The sequence below is a fragment of the Myxocyprinus asiaticus genome, chromosome 15 (genome assembly GCF_019703515.2).
Source record: "Myxocyprinus asiaticus isolate MX2 ecotype Aquarium Trade chromosome 15, UBuf_Myxa_2, whole genome shotgun sequence".
Lineage (NCBI taxonomy): Eukaryota > Metazoa > Chordata > Actinopteri > Cypriniformes > Catostomidae > Myxocyprinus > Myxocyprinus asiaticus.
Genome location: NC_059358.1, coordinates 25,616,529 through 25,633,414, shown reverse-complemented (window position 1 = coordinate 25,633,414; position 16,886 = coordinate 25,616,529). Strand labels below are relative to the sequence as shown.

The 16,886-nt window shown below is 39.0% G+C and overlaps 1 protein-coding gene across 2 annotated transcripts in view; it reads left to right on the top strand.

The window, feature by feature from the left end:
• LOC127452888 (double-stranded RNA-specific adenosine deaminase-like) overlaps positions 1 to 16,447 on the top strand; it is a 29,316-nt gene extending 12,869 nt beyond the window's left edge. For both annotated transcript variants that reach the window (XM_051718727.1, XM_051718726.1), the window contains exons 6-15: positions 119 to 357; positions 532 to 685; positions 8,765 to 8,936; positions 9,025 to 9,118; positions 9,803 to 9,922; positions 10,024 to 10,154; positions 13,497 to 13,679; positions 14,147 to 14,259; positions 14,500 to 14,627; positions 14,796 to 16,447. In XM_051718727.1, coding sequence (XP_051574687.1) covers positions 119 to 357; positions 532 to 685; positions 8,765 to 8,936; positions 9,025 to 9,118; positions 9,803 to 9,922; positions 10,024 to 10,154; positions 13,497 to 13,679; positions 14,147 to 14,259; positions 14,500 to 14,627; positions 14,796 to 15,135 — 1,674 coding nt within the window. In that variant the 3' untranslated portion in view covers positions 15,136 to 16,447. The remainder of the gene's footprint in view (positions 1 to 118; positions 358 to 531; positions 686 to 8,764; positions 8,937 to 9,024; positions 9,119 to 9,802; positions 9,923 to 10,023; positions 10,155 to 13,496; positions 13,680 to 14,146; positions 14,260 to 14,499; positions 14,628 to 14,795) is intronic.
• The last annotated feature ends 439 nt before the right edge of the window (positions 16,448 to 16,886 follow it).

Genomic DNA, 16,886 nt, shown 5'->3' with positions numbered 1-16,886 from the left:
TACTTCAATACAGACACATTCACATCCTCTTAATTTTCTGTCCTCGCTGCTTCACCCTCCCATATTAACACTTTCATCTGTATGTGCTGGTCTTTTGAATGCAATCTTTCGCTTCCAGACTCCAGGTAATTTCAGCCCGCTGGGTGAAAGCGAGTCGCAGCCAGCGATGCCTGCATGTCCCTCTCTACCCCCCCTGACGGCAGAAGAGCTCCAGGCGGCACATGAAGCTGGTGTGGGTGATCTCATCAACCACCTGAACAACAATGCTGTGTCCGGCCTGCTAGAGTACGCCCGTGCCCGCGGTTTCGCTGCTGAGATCCGCATGGTGGGCCAGTCTGGACCCCCACACGAGCCCAGGTACACACACACAAACACTCTGATTTACCCACTCACACTCTCACTTGGTCACATTTTAGTGCTTTATCCTTATTACAGAAGCAACAGGATTCTCATCTCAGTATGCCTGAATCCCCACTGCTCTGCCACACAATAAAAAATAACAAATGTCTCACAATTTTATCTCTCTCTCAGGTTTACATACCAGGCAAAACTGGGAGGCCGGTGGTTTCCTGCAGTGTGTGCTAGTAACAAGAAGCAGGGCAAGCAGGAGGCAGCAGATGCCGCTCTACGAGTGCTTATAGGAGAGGCTGAAAAAGCAGCACGTACTGGAGAGGTCACACCAGAGGTATTAAAAACACAAACACAGATGCACATCAAGGTTATAACAAAAATGATCACAAAGATCAAAACAAGCAATAAAGTATTTTTAACTAAAAGTACACGTTTGCAGGAAATGGCCCAGTGTGATTATTAAACCGCAAAAGAATTTGATTTAAAGTCTGCATGCGCTGCACACCTTAGAATGAAAGCGGTGGCACTCTGCTATCTACTTTTATATTCTATTAATATATATTTATATAAATAATATTTGTTTACATTAATAATAATCTATCATTGTTATTATAATTAAGCAATACCAAAAGCAAGATGGCAAACAACAGCACGCTGTGATTCAGCTGTAGCAGACTTGTGCTAGATAGATAATACAGATTTTTTTCCAATGATTTCATTCGTACTATCAAGCTCAGTTGTGGAGCAGTTTATTTGACTAAAAATAACTCCAATATTTTGTTGGAAATTATGATTTCATTTATTAAAGTTTTATAAATTAATTTGAATAGACATCGTTTTGATTATATAAATTTAAAACATAAGTCATGGAATCCAGAAAAATGTAAACAGAAAACAGAATTTGGGACAAAAATAAAACTTATTTCATAGGTCCCTAGCTAAAACTATAAATGTGCACTCTAACCTGGACAAAAACTAAATAGTGACAGAAAATGACATTTCGTATTTTCAGATAATGTAAATGATCTGATTTAAAAAATCTCTCAAGCCTGATTTCTAACTATCAGTGTCGTTAAATTGACATATATAAAACAACCAACCACAGTACACTTGCATATGTGACTTAGGTAGTTTTAGAGCTAGTATTTCAAAATCAAATCAATCAAATCCCTTTATTGTCACTCAACCATATACACAAGTGCAACAGTGGGTGAAAGTCTTGGGTGCAGTTCCAAGCAACATAGCAGTATGACAATTACAATAAACATCTGATTTACACATAACAGTTTACACATCTTGTTACACAACACAATATACTTCTGATAATATACAATATACAGTATACACAAAATAAGAAGACTGTATACAAAAAAAATCCACAGCTGTCGGTTGATAGTCTTTGCAGAACTGCTTTAGTTCAGCCACATTGGAGGGTTTCTCGAGCATGAACTGCCCGTTTAAGGTCCTGCCACAGCATCTCAGTCAGGTTCAAGTCAGGACTTTGACTAGGCCACACCAAAACTTTAAATTTGCTTCTTTTGAGCCATTCAGTGGTGGAATTACTCCTATGCTTTGGATTATTGTCTTGCTGCATAATCCAGTTGCGCTTAAGCTTCAACTCACGGACTGATGACTGGACGTTCTTCTTTAGGATTTTCTGTTGGACGGCAGAATTCATGTTTCCTTCAATTATTGCAAGTCAAGTCATATTTGTATAGCGCTTTTCACAGCAGGCATTGTTTCAAAGCAGCTGTACATGAAATTATGCTATAACAGAAAATGAATGAATATAATGCCAATATTAGTTATTCGTTTAGAACTATTAGTGGTTAAAATGAGTACACAGTGTTGTGGGTCAGTGATTAAACAAAATTATTTTATATGAACTTTAAGTTTTAGTGTTGAAATCAGCCCGAATTAACACGTAGATGCATTGTCCTTAGATTTTGGCCGATGAAGGCTTTTGTTTGTGGTTAATTCATTTTCTATGTAGTTTAAGAGAGTGTTGTCCCTCCTTTGACCAAGTTGATATAGGTATCATTTAGTGAGGAGCATTGCAGTCTGGCTGGAAGCTTATTGCAGGTAATTTTGGTGAACTTCAGACAGTGGTTCATGAAGAATCCCATGTTTTTGAGTTTGCATCAGTTCATCCACTGTGAAGTCCGTCTTAGTAGACTGTCGCCCTGTGCCCGGTTAAGGCATAAAGCACCTTAAGTGAAATGTTCCCTTAAGTTCGCCCTAAAGTTTCCCTTAAATTTAATGGTGCTGCAGAAAACATCCCTCAAGTTTTACTTAAGAGTCTTTATAGGTAAAACGTCATAATCCCCTACAATTTCCCTTAAAAAAATGTTTACTTGAGTATTCCCTTGTGTTGCATAAAGCCCCTTAACTGCCATTTTCCTTAGTAAACCTTAAGTGTAGTAAAACTTCACCTTAAGTGTTGGCTAAGAGTCACAAGGTTTCTAAAAAAGGAGAAATGGAGTTTATAGAGTACAGCATATCAATACAAATTTTTCATGGTAGGGAGAGCTCTTTAGACCATCTTAGCAATAATAAACAAGTGCAGGATTACTATGGGGAATCATGATGAAAGGCAATCTAATATCACATCTAACACCTCAAATTCACCTCACTACTCACCATCAAAGGTGTCTTCCTGAAGTGAATACTCAACGGCCATAAAAGCAGAATCCTCCATTAATTGCACCATAGAGTTGTGCTCAAAAGTTTGCATACCCTGGCAGAAATTGTGAAATTTTGGCATTGATTTTGAAAATATGACTGATCATGCAAAAAAAAAAAACTGTCTTTTATTTAAGGATAGTGATCGTATGAAGCCATTTATTATCACATAGTTGTTTGGCTCCTTTTTAAATCATAATGATAACAGAAATCACCCAAATGGCCCTGATCAAAAGTTTACATACCCTTGAATGTTTGGCCTTGTTACAGACACACAAGGTGACACACAGGTTTAAATGGCAGTTAAAGGTTAATTTCCCACACCTGTGGCTTTTTAAATTGCAATTAGTGTCTGTGTATATATAGTCAATGAGTTTGTTAACTCTCACGTGGATGTACTGAGCAGGCTATATACTGAGCCACACCGAGAGATACACCAGGGTATAATAAACACTTGTAAAAGAATATGCATATGAGTTCACAGCTATAAATTGAGCACAACTGTATGATAAACTCAAGATGATTTTTAATTCACACAGGAAAAAAAATTGTACACAAAATAAAGTGTTTAAATCTATTACTTTTTAGGATTGTACCAACAAATGAGAAACAAATGCAAATCTGCCCATGTTACCTCCAGAAAATTGTTTATGCAGTAATCGCAAACGACTGTAATTGGTGCATCCAGAACAGCGATGAGAAATGTAACAGGTGCCATGTGACAATGCCATTTATGCACTAATTCAGAAGAGGTCAGACAATCATTTACACATCAATAATGATACTGAGAAACTTTAGTTACTAAAATGAAAATTAAAAACAGTAAAAAGTTAAAGTATTATTTTGCTTAAAATTGCTCATGTGCATTATAGATCAGTGGTAGGGACATGACGAACGTGTCCATGGTAACAGTATAATTTTATTACGGTAAAACATGTCTCAATGTAGTAAAACCCTTAACAGTTATCTTTACCTAAGAGAAGTGTCTAAGGGATTATATGCAACGCCCTCAAGTCATTCCCTTAGTTAAGGGGAAATAACGCCTTAAGTGTTACACTTAAGGGAAAAACTTAACTTGGCCCTGAAGCAGCAAAGCATCCACACACCATCACACTACCACCACCATGCTTGACCCTAGGTATGATGTTCTTTTTGTGGAATTCTGTGTTTGATTTACACCAGATGTAATGGGACCCATCTTCCAAATAGTTCCATTTTCAACTCCGTCCACAGAACATTCTCCCAAAAGCTTTGAGGATCATCAAGGTGTGCTTTGGCAAAATTCAGACGAGCCTTAATGTTCTTCTGGGTTAGCAGTGGTTTTTGCCTCACCACACTTCCATGTAAGGCATTTTTGCCCAGTGTCTTTCTGAAAGTGGTATCATGAACAGTGACCTGTATTGATGTGAGAGAGGGCTGCAGTTCCTTGGATGTTGTCCTTGGCTTTTTTTGTGACTTCCTGGATGAGTCGTCGTTGTGCTCTTGGAGGAATTTTGGAAGGTTGGCCACTTCTGGGAAGGTTCACTACTGTGCCAAGTGTTCTTCATTTGGAGATAATGGCTCTCACTGTGGTTCTTTGGAGTCCCAGAGCCTTTAAAATAGTTTTGTAACCCTTCCCAGACTGATGTATTTCAATCACTTTTTTCCTCATAAATTTCTGGAATTTCTTTCGACCTTGGCATAGTGTGCGCTACTGGGTGAGACCTTTTAGCCAACTTCATGCTGCTGAAAAAGTTCTATTTAGGTGCTGATTTGATTGAACAGTGCTGGCTGTAATCAGGCCTGGGTGTGTCTAGTCCAGCTGAACCCCATTATGAATGCAGATTCATAGATTTGGGGATTTAGTAACTAAGGGGCCAAATAGTTTTTCACACAGGCTCAGTTGTTATTGGATAACTTACCAACTCTGTTCATTGAGCTGGCTGATAATTGATCCAGGTAGTGTCCAGTGCTGTTACATTCTGTTTTTCTCATACGAAACAGAAAACAGATACGTTGCGCATAAACAACGAGAGTTGGCAAACGTCTCCAGTAACACATGTAACCTCGGTTCCCTGAGATGAAGGGAACGAGACATTGCGGTGAAACGATTTGGGGAATTCCTTCTCCGACCTAGTTGAAGCCCTTGTATCATAATGCCAATCTTATGATTGGCAATGGTGTTTGAGCCCTGCCCTTTTAGGCATGCATTTGCCCTATATAAGTGGGCAATCAATTACCATTTCTTTATAATTGTCTGACTGAAGGACAAGAATGCATCGTACCTCGAAACTCTGAAGTTGTAGTGCAGCCAAGTTTCCCAATGTCTCGTTCCCTTCATCTCAGGGAACCAAGGTTACATGTGTAACCGGAGACGTTCCCTGTCGATTCAGGTCACTCGACATTGCGGTGAAACGCTTTGGGGAACGGAGTCCCATCACGCCGCACTACATGATGTCATACACCGAGAGATACACCAGGGTATAAACACTTGTAAAAGAATATGCATATGAGGTCACAGGCCTGCCAGGTGGTGACTTATTACAATCATATTTCAAGTGTAACACCACATGGTGGCAACCAGACAGGAACAAAAATTTTAATTTTACTCAAACATATATAAATAGTAAATCCAGAGAAACTGATCATTTTGCAGTGGTCTTTTTTTATCCTCCTCCTTCTCCCAGAGCTGTATATGTCATGTCATATACACACAGTATACATAGTATCGATTCATTATACCCCCTGAGGTATAAACACCTTAAAAAGAATAGGAAGTCACAGGCCTGCAGGATGGTGACTTATGAAAGACATATCTTCTAGTGTATGAATTAATGAATAACCCACATGGTGAAAACCAGATGGAAGTTAATCTCAGCCTGGGAATCTATATGAACTGTATAAATACACAATCTAAATGTAACCCCATCACAACCAAAGGTACAGAAAGGAAATGTATTCCTTATTGGAAGTGCTTTTGACTTCTAAAGGGGAGTAATTTCAACAACAGCCTATATACAGGTGGCTGTACCATAATATACATATATCTGGTAGCCTGCCCGTAACAAAAGGGCCTCGTGTTGGAACAAGCGCTCTAGACAGAGAGGATTTTGGAAGAGATGGACGCCACGTAGTGTTTGGGACGACCAACCTGCTGCAAAGCATATGTCCTGCAAAGACACACCATTTGTCCATGCCCATGAAGAGGCCATGCCTCTAGTTGAATAGGGCATCTCACGCCCTGTGATTCATAAACGAGGGCACTTGCATCAACAATCAAGTGAGAGACCCTTTGCTTTGAGACGGACATTCCTTTTGTGGTTCACGCTCAAACACCATTGCCAATCATAAGATCGCCGTTATGATACAAGGGCTTCAACTAGGTCAGGGTTCCTCAATTAGTTTTCACCAAGGGCAAAATTCTGTCAACAAGGGTCATGGCCTTCGATGTAATGACACATTTTTTGTGCTGCTGCTATTATTATTATTATTTATTATTATTATTATTATTATTTCTACTACTATTGTTTTATTATTAAGAGAAATATTATTATTTTTTATTCTTTTTCTCAGTATTATTAGCCTGTTTTATTCATTCAAACAATTATGAACATTTTGTTTGTATGCAGATACACAAAACTACACAACTTTGCCTGATAGAAGGAAAAAAACTTTAATGAACAATCTGGATCTCCATGTGAGTCAGCTGTTCCTGCTCATCTCCAAATGGGCTCTACTCCCTGCATTTTACTAATTGCAGATTCAATTATTAGACCTATTACCATTAATATTGTTATTGTTTTTAAGGATAATATAACAAAGTATTGCAGTCATTTCAATAAAGAAAAGACTGTGAGCCTATGCTTTCTTAAAAATGATTTTTAATATTAGGCTATGCATCATATTGTTTTCTGTACAATGTTATTCTTAATGTGCACTGTTCCATGTGTATTTGAATCACATTACCATGTGTTATATTATCCAGGCAGTAATCCAGACAAAGTAGTTGGCTTCGGGAGTCAGTTTGGAATATACTTGTAGCAAATTACATGTACAAATATAAATAGGACGTATATTTATACAACAGCGCTCTTTGCTCATGTCACTCGCATAAAAACACAGATTATGTACTCGGAATGCATCAATGCCATGGAAAGAACATAATGAAACATTTATGCCAAATTAGGTAATTGAATGCTTTAACAGCATTCATTATATTAATATCTAACAACTGAAGGTGCAGGCATGATGAGACTGGCATAAATGTTTGTAGAACAGCAAGAGCACCGCCTACTGTACAGGGGTGAAAGTGTTTCATTTTTATTTTTACGCACTCTGTGTATAGACTTTTCATCGGAAGTTTGTCTCATATAATCGTCACGGATTTGGTGTGAACAGGTCTTTAGCGTGGGCCAAACATTTGTTTGTAGGCCGCCTATTGAGGAACCCTGAACTAGGTGGTCGTAGAAGGAATTCCCCAAAGCATTTCACCGCAATGTTGAGTGAACTGAATCGATAGGAAACTCTGTAGTCACGACGGTGTGACCTCTTAAAAAAAAAAAACTGAATTCTCACCGGTGGGAATAATGATTGCAAGATGCTACCATTTAGTCGCAGTCTGGAGCCCTATATTTCTACTACCTTTGACAAAGAAGTGATCAGAGTAAAAGACTTTCCGCTAGAAGAGGTATCATGTCTGGTCTTCTGCTTCTCTATTGTGTATGCACTCGTGAACTGATTCATGAATGCATATAGGGGAAAACCTGTATATTGGGCAATCACAGTGTTAAAATATTGGTATCAACCTTAAATTTCCCAATCTGATCTCTAACAGTGAATTACCCTGCATTTACTGAACCAAACAAAAACAATGACCAGTGATCACCGGGTGTGGCGATTCAACGTGTAAACATCGCTGTATATTTTTTTTAAGATGGACGTTTATTTTGCCATTCTCATGCCAGCCACATCCGTACACATTTCCGTCACATTAAATTATGATACTTATCTCCCTTTATAAGCTCTAAATTTGCTTCTCATGTGGGACACAGATGTGTGCGGGGTGATTGAAGCCTGAAGTTGCGCTCTGCTCTATACGTGTCATGTCAAACTGCTAGATAGCCCCTATATAATATATCTGCCCTGCACTAGCATCAATTACAAGACTTTTCACATCTAAACATCAACACCCTTTCTAGCATTTATCGCTGTAAACATAACAGAATTTTTCAATACAACTGTGGAAGTTGTAGCCCAGAAAAACACTGATAGCACATACTCTCCTGTCATGGGTATTTTGCATTGAAAGGCTTGCTTGACTGTTGTAGAGATGACAAATTGTCACTGTATTGTTTCCTTTATTCCACAAGGCAAAGAGCTGCCATGGAACGATTGATGATCACTTGTGCGTGCGTGCATGTGTGCGCGCGTGCGTGTGTGTCTCTTTATTCTTTATATTTTTTTGTCAGTATATATATATTTTTTTTTTTTTTTGACAACCGAAGTACCTTATTTTGTTGTTGATGTCCCAATGTGGATACTGGATTTGCACTTTTCAGAGAACCCACTGTTCACTATGTAAAGCACTGAGTATAGTGTCAGAAAAGCGCCGTACAAGTTAATTTATTCATTTAAGTGTTCTGTGCAGGAATCTAGATCTAGATCATTTGTTTATATTCCAGCTGCTAGTCTCAAGTACATTGCATGATCAAATCCAGAATAGAGACATACACATGATTTGTTTATGTTCCAGCTGCCAGTTTCAGGCAGTACACTGCATGATCAGATTGCCATGCTGAGCCATCAGCGCTTTAATGCACTCACAGCACGCATCCAGCACAGCCTTCTGGGCAGAAAGATTCTCGCCACCATTGTGATGAGGAAAGGATCGGACAGTCTTGGGACAGTTGTCAGCCTTGGGACAGGTACATACTCTTGCACACAGAGACATTCAGCATGGTGTGTGCACTTTAATTAGAGATGTGTGTAATTGTTATTGCTTTACGCCTGTAGGAAACCGCTGTGTTAAAGGAGAGGAGCTGAGTCTTCGAGGGGACACCGTTAATGATTGCCATGCAGAAATCATCTCCAGAAGAGGCTTAATCCGGTATCATCTTACAGCAGATTTTTCTCCCTGGCTCAGATTGCATTTCATAATTAATTTTTCCTCTCATTTTTAGCACTCTTACTGTCTTGTTCTTCAAGACAGAGGAGTCTTGTTTCACTGCAACTCATTAATATATTGACTTTATACTCTGTAGCTGTTACTGCGAGACTAGTACAGAATGTATGCATTTTTCTCTGCTTTTCTCAATGTTTCAATGCACTTAACAGGCATGAAAATAATGGTACATGTTGACAGCAGCAGTAAAGTGTAAGAAATTAGTTATTAAAGAGAATTAAACAAAGTAATAAAAATAAGTATATACAGGGTTCCCACGGTTATGGAATACCTGAAAATATTAGGGAATTTAATAATGTAATTTTCTGGCCATGGAAATGAAAAATCTGAAAAGAGAAAAAAATTATAAAACTTATAGAATCAAAGTAGTCTTCCTCCAGAAAGCGGAATGGATTCAAATCTTTCCTTTGTACACTAAAGTATAATTGATTAAATCTATTAATTCCAAGGGTTGGTACTTGACATACGAGTGGAAATGCCCCTCAGCAGTCTTTATAAAATGATTTGTAATCACAAACAACTGGAAAAGTCATGGAATTTCATTTGTCAAAAGGTGTGGGAACCCTACAAATATGAACAAGATGTTTCTGGTATATCTGTATGGCTTAGGTTTTTGTACGGTGAGCTTATAAAGCACTGGGAAAGCCCTAGTGATGAGACTATTTTTGAAGTGGCAGAAGATGGCAAGCTCAAAATCAAATCTGACATCACCTTTCATCTCTACATTAGGTGAGATGCATACTCTCTCTCTCTTGCTCACTCAACTTTTTGAACAGCTGTTTATCAACAACCATTAACACTGCTTTCAAATGCCCTTTTTTCTCTTGCAGCACTGCTCCATGTGGCGATGGTGCTCTCTTTGATAAGTCATGCAGCGAGACCACTGAGGTGAAAAGTTCTGGACACATGCCTCTCTTTGAGAATGTAAAACAGGGCAAACTCAGAACCAAAGTGGAGAATGGTGAGACTAAAAATGCTTTGTATATGCATGGTGTCTTACATACTGAGGTCTGTGCCGTTAGTGTCAAAATTACAGTTTTAAATACGTTTTCCGAACATTCCCCCATCTGCCTTTGATCAGCTAAACAGGTTGCCACGCCATACACTCACTATTGGTTGTTTATGCTTTTTTGGGGAATGAAACTACGAACGTCTTACAGTTTCTCTGCTTATTGAACAAGGATATGTATTTTAACATCGAGAAATGACTAACTTTGCCTTTACATGACGGAATGAGAGGAGAATCGCTTTAAGACATAAATAACAGTTAAAATGCTCCCAGGCCTTTTGAATGAGATCTTTCACTTTGGGTGGTAAGTGTAGCCAATTTAAGCTAAAAGCAAATATTGACCGCCATCAGAAAAAATGGAGGGTTTGACATTATCGCCTGTTTTGGATAACCCCAAAAAACAAATTATACAAGTGAAATGTCAGATGAAAACTGGAAGGAAAGAAAACGCTGGCACATGCTGTCATGGTTTGTATTTGAAATCCCTGATCTTAAATGGCCAACTACACTCATGCTGTGGTGTAATCACCAAACAACCACAGGTACGCTAACTCTAATGCGCTGCCTGTTGGAATAAATAACACATACACAGCAGTGTTCATCAGAGCCATCTGGTTACAGTTATCTCACCCCAGTGTTTCTCTATATCCACCTAAAGGTGTTTGATGACTTGTATGACAAAAGGACAGAAACTCCTTGCCATGTGGGCCGATGATTTTTTTTTTGTGGGTTGAACATAAATTGGCTCTTGATGTCAACTTGTTCTATGGTAGCTGCTGTGCTGACCTCAACCCTGCTGACAAGGAAGCAAAAAAAATCAGGCACATGAAAAATTGAGCACACATTTTTCTGACACTCCAGTGTTCCTCAGATTCCTAGAGCTGACAGCTGTACTAGACAGCGTTTCATCCGTGTCAGGTACAGTGGAGAGGAACTGCAGTGATTATTGATCTGCCCATGAGTTTCTCTTTATAACTCATTGCTGATGTTATGATGCCATTGCTGCTATCCAGAAATAATATATTTTAATAGATAATAGATCACTAATAGATCAATACTTGATCACCAGCCAGAGGCCATCAGCAAAGAGTTTGATCACTGGGTGAAAAGATGAGCAGAGTGTGTGTTTAATAAGAGTTCCCACAATCATTGAAAACCTAGAAATATTAGGGAATTTTAAAATGTTTTTTCCAAGTCTTGAAAAGTAATTGAGAGTTTTATAATATATATATATATATATATATATATATATATATACACACACACACGCTACTCAGATGCACTGGTAGATGTTTAAACCTGCTGGGCATTATTGCCTGCCGCACCTCCAGTGGTGCCTTCAGTTGTCCAGCTACAGAGTCATCAGCCAGGGGCCACCAATCACAGATGCTTCGCCCCATGAATCCCAGAACATCTCCTGGTGGTGGGGCTGCAGTCAGGGACGTCTCCCTGCTGCCCCCCGCAGCTTTCGTTCCTGCTTTCCCACCAAGATATTCCTCCTTTCTCAATAAGACATAATATACAACCAGTGTTCATTGCCTTTAAATTGTTTAACTTGGGTCAAACATATTTGTTAGCCATCCACAAGCTTCACACAATAAGTGGCCCCTTCCTCCTGACACAACTGGTGTAACTGAGTCAGGTTTGTAGGCCTCCTTGCTCACACACACTTTTTCAGTTCTGCCCAAAAATGTTCTATCGGATTGAGGTCAGGGCTTTGTGATGGCCACTCCAGTATCTTGACTTTGTTGTCCTTAAGCCATTTTTCCACAACTTTGTAGGTATGCTTGGGGTCATTGTCCATTTGGAAGACCCATTTGCAACCAAGCTTTAACTTCCTGGCTGATATCTTGAGAAGTTGCTTCAATATATCCACATAATTTTCCTTCCTAATGATGCCATCTATTTTGTGAAGTACACCAGTCCCTCCTGCAGCAAAGCACCCCCCGCCCCCCACAACATGATGCTGCCAACCCCCATGCTTCACGGTTGGGATGGTATTCTTCGGCTTGCAAGTCTCACCCTTTTTTCTCCAAACATAACAATGGTCATTATGGCCAAACAGTTACATTGTTGTTTCATAAGACCAGAGGACATTTCTCCAAAAAGTAAGATCTTTGTCCCTATGTGCACTTGCAAACTGTAGTCTGGCTTTTTTTATGGTGATTTTGGAGCAGTGGCTGAGCAGCCTTTCGGGTTATGATAATATAGGACTCATTTTGCTATGGATATAGATAGGTGTTTCCTCCAGCATCTTCACAAGGTCCTATGCTGTTGTTCTGGGATTGATTTGCACTTTTTGCACCAAACTACGTTCATCTCTAGGAGACAGAATGCATCTCCTTCCTGAGTGGTATGATGGCTGCATGGTACCGTGATGTTTATACTTGCGTACTATTGTTTGTACAGATGTATGTGGTACCTTAAGGCGTTTTGAAATTTCTCACCTGGATGAACCAGACTTGTGGAGGTCCACAATTTTTTTTCTGAGGTCTTGGCTGATTTCTTTTGATTTTCCCATGATGTCAAGCAAAGAGGCACTGAGTTTGAAGGTAGGTCTTAAAATACATCCACAGGTATACCTCCAATTCAGCACACCTCCTATCAGAAGCCAATTGTCTAAAGGCTTGACATCATTTTCTGGAATTTTCCAAGCTGCTTAAAGGCACAGATAACAATGTAAGCTTCTGACCCACTGGAATTGTGACTAGTCATTTAAAAGTGAAACAGTCTGTCTAAACAACTGTTGGTAATGTTACTTGTCATGCACAAAGTAGATGACCTAAACGACTTGCCAAAACTATAGTTTGCTAATATTAAATTTGTGGAGTGGTTATGTAAACATTTGACTTCAACTGTAACTGTATGTATATATATATATATATGTATATATATCATTATCCAGTGATTTGTAAATGAGTGTAAAAGTCATGGAAGTTAATTGGTCAAAGTGTGGGAACCGTGGTTGATGTACAGTATATTGAAGATTGAAAATGCACACGCATCAATAGTGTTTAAATATTTTCCTGTTACTAAAGGCTGTGTTACCTGAAATAGCATTTATAATATACATAATGGTTACTTGGTACACTGAGTTCTTACAGGCAGATATTTGGAGACTTTATTCAGAATATATTAATATCCATAAAATTGCTATTTCTCTTGTTTACCTCTCTTTTCCTTAGGTCCCCTACTGTATGTCCTGTTTTCACATCTTAAATGTTCTCACCTTTTATTCACTTGAAGACTTCCCATTGTTTCCTTGTTCGTTCTCATCGATGTTTCCTCTCTCAGGTGAGGGTACCATCCCAGTGGAGTCCAGTGCGATTGTGCCCACCTGGGATGGCATTCAGCATGGTGAGCGCCTGAGGACCATGAGCTGCAGCGACAAGATCCTGCGCTGGAATGTCCTCGGCCTGCAGGGGGCGCTGCTTTCCCACTTTATCCACCCTGTTTACCTGAGCTCCATCACACTTGGTAATACACTCCCACAATGCTATGGAGTAATGATGTCAAGGGTTTAAAGGAAATCTGCAGTTTATATTACATTTAGTATTCAGTCTAGGCATTACACAGAAAATGCTCAAGGACTGTTTAGTGCAGTATTTCTCAGTGGAAGGGTTGTGACCCAAAAATGTATTGGGTCACAGACAGCAGGGAAAATAACAGTACAAAATCCAAATAATAATATACAACTAATCAAACAACCGTGCATAGTTAGAATAGCAAAATAAATAGCCTTATCAAATACAAATTAAATGTTATACGCCAAGCAATTTTGGTACAGTGTTGTTGCCACTTGATGTCCATTGTAAAATATGGGTCCTAAAGCAAAACCATTTGAGAACCATTATTTTAGTGCACTGATTTAATGAGTAGTCAATAATTACTTCATTGTAAGTTAAAGCTTAATTTATGGTGAATGTCTTGCTGTGTCTGTTCAGGGTACCTCTACAGCCATGGTCACCTGACTCGAGCGGTATGCTGCCGATTGGCTAGAGATGGGGATGAGTTCAAAAGGAGTCTACCAGCAAACTTTACTCTCAACCACCCTGAGGTACACTCACACAACATACACATGCAAACCAGATATATGCTAGAAAGTGTTCCTGTTAGAGTATGGCACTAACAACACCAAGATTGTGGATTCAGGTCCAATGGAAAACATGTACTGATATAATACTTTTCTTCTGTAAGTCGCTTTTTAAAAAAATAAATAAAAAAAGTCAGAAAACTGTACAAATGTATAAAAGATTTTGTAAAAGACTTTTTTTTCCCCCTATATTGTTTTCTGCAGGTGGGCAGGGTAAGTGTGTACGACTCAACACGCCACACAGGTAAGACTAAAGAGTCTAGCGTTAACTGGAGTCAACCAGACCAGCTCAGTGTGGAGGTACTGGATGGTACCACGGGCAAAGTGGACAGGTGAGAAACAGGGGCCTATACTTTTAACCAGCCAACAGCAAGACACTTATTCCAAATGTGGTTCTGTTTGGTTTAAAGATAAATAAGGAAATCCAGTGTATCTCGCTAATTTAATAGACCTTGTCACCTGCTTTATATTTTGACACCTGTTTTCTCTTTTCATGCCAGTCACAAGATGGAGGTATCGCGGGTCTCCAAGTCCAATCTGTTCCGTCTCTTCCACGACTTGTGCCAGCGTGCAGGCCGAGCCGATCTGCTGGCTTTGCCATCCTACGCCCACGCTAAGATGGCTGCCACTTCATTCCAGGATGCCAAGAGGCTGTTCTTCCTGGCGCTAAACCAGCATGGATATGGCGCCTGGATTGGGAAGCCCTTAGAAGAAAAAAGTTTTGATGGAGAGGCCAGAGGCATGGATAGCGGGCATGCATGGGCTCCAGGCATTTGGGCGAAGCAAGGCAGTGCTGTTGACCCTAATAGTTGCTCTAGCTCAAACAACAATTTACACTAAGGGCTAACAGTGGGAGATAGGGAAGGTGGGTGGGGGGATTGGATGAGTGGAGTGAAAGAGTGGCCAGTAGCAAGAGAGAAGGAAACTGATTTGTGTGAAGAGTTGCTCTAGGAGTAGGAGGTGGTTTGTCGCATAGAGAGGGGAAGAACAGGGTAAGCCCTGTGGGTTTGGGATTTGAACCATATCATGACAAAGCAGAAAATGGTGCTGCTATGGCAACAGAACCACAAACCTAAGGCAAATTAAGACATGAGGCACGAGAAAATACAGTTCTAACATCCTAAAACTATATTAATTTTAGAATGCTATAACTATGGGACTTTATTGCATGTGGGTTTCCCTCTCTCTGTGTAATTGTTACCATTGCGACCATCAGAATACTGTATCTCCTTACTGCAGTGGCCACATAATGATAGTGATAATTCCCTCTTTTTTCACTTTGTCTCTCCTTGGTCCCTTTGAGAGTCATTCAATACATTTAGGTAAAGCATTTCTCGGTCAATAAACAGGTTTTCAGAGATGGCTTTGATCAAGTCAAGTTTACTGATGTTTATCTCATTTAGAATTCCTGAAATCAGTAAATGTTGGTTGCAATGGATCATTTGTGACTTATGGAGTTTTAAGTTCATTATGATGGACCAGTTTTGATTTTATCCACTTTTAATTTCATATAGATTACCCGTGTGCTCTTAATTCTGTGTGGGATTAAACTGTTTCAGTGTCTATATAGGATCAAATCATTTTCTTTTTGCAAAACTCTCTCACAGTATGTGAAGTTCCGCACACCCAAACTTGACTGCTTGAAATATATACATAATGTACATACAGATACATATGCATACAAATGTATATATAAGGTCTGTTGTATGAGTTTATATATATGTGTGTGTGTTTATGTATTTGTATATATTTTATGTATATATTTTGTAATGATTCGGAACTTTGAAATCCATATTTTCTATCTTAATTTTTAGGATGTCTTTTTATACGATAAGTGTGTTCTGTTTTAACTCGTTTATGTGCTTTGTAATAAAATAGAGAGCTCCTGGTAGAAAGTGCATGCAGCCGCACAGTCTACATTGTGCTACCAGTTTCTGTAGTCATGAATCACAAACCAATCATATGCACATTTGTGTGTGCGCGCTTGAGTGTTTGTGCATCTTTGTGGATCAGAATTATTTTTTGAAATATTTCTTTGTCCCCTATTTTTCCTCCCTATTATAAACTAGAAGAATCTGCTATGCTTATGTTTCATGTGTTTGGACACTGTTAATTGATGCACTGCTTCAAGATTAAAGCAATACTAACATTATTTCCTGAAATGTGTTTTTATGCCTCAGACATTTTAGTTTAAGCCATTAAAGTCTACTGAAAAACATGAACATTCAATGCTTTTGAAACAAATTCTGTTCATGTAGAAGGTAAATAGAAGTATTTTCATTCAATGTTCTATTATTAGCGACCTTTCAGCAAAGATGTAACGGATAAACAATTATGAAATTGACACTTTAATGCACAGAAATTGGCGAAAACATAAAAGGTGTTGTACTTAAAAAATCTTTACAGCATGTGACAAACACCCAGCACTTAAAGGGAAAATGCCCTTGTCCTAAAAACAGTTTTAACGTTTCGGTTAAATCTGCCTTCAATGCCTTAATGTGATATGGGTATATGATACTACAGTTTTAGTTGGGAAGATAGAATGGCCAAACATTGGTATTATTTAAGACTGAACTAGGTGCTTGAAACAA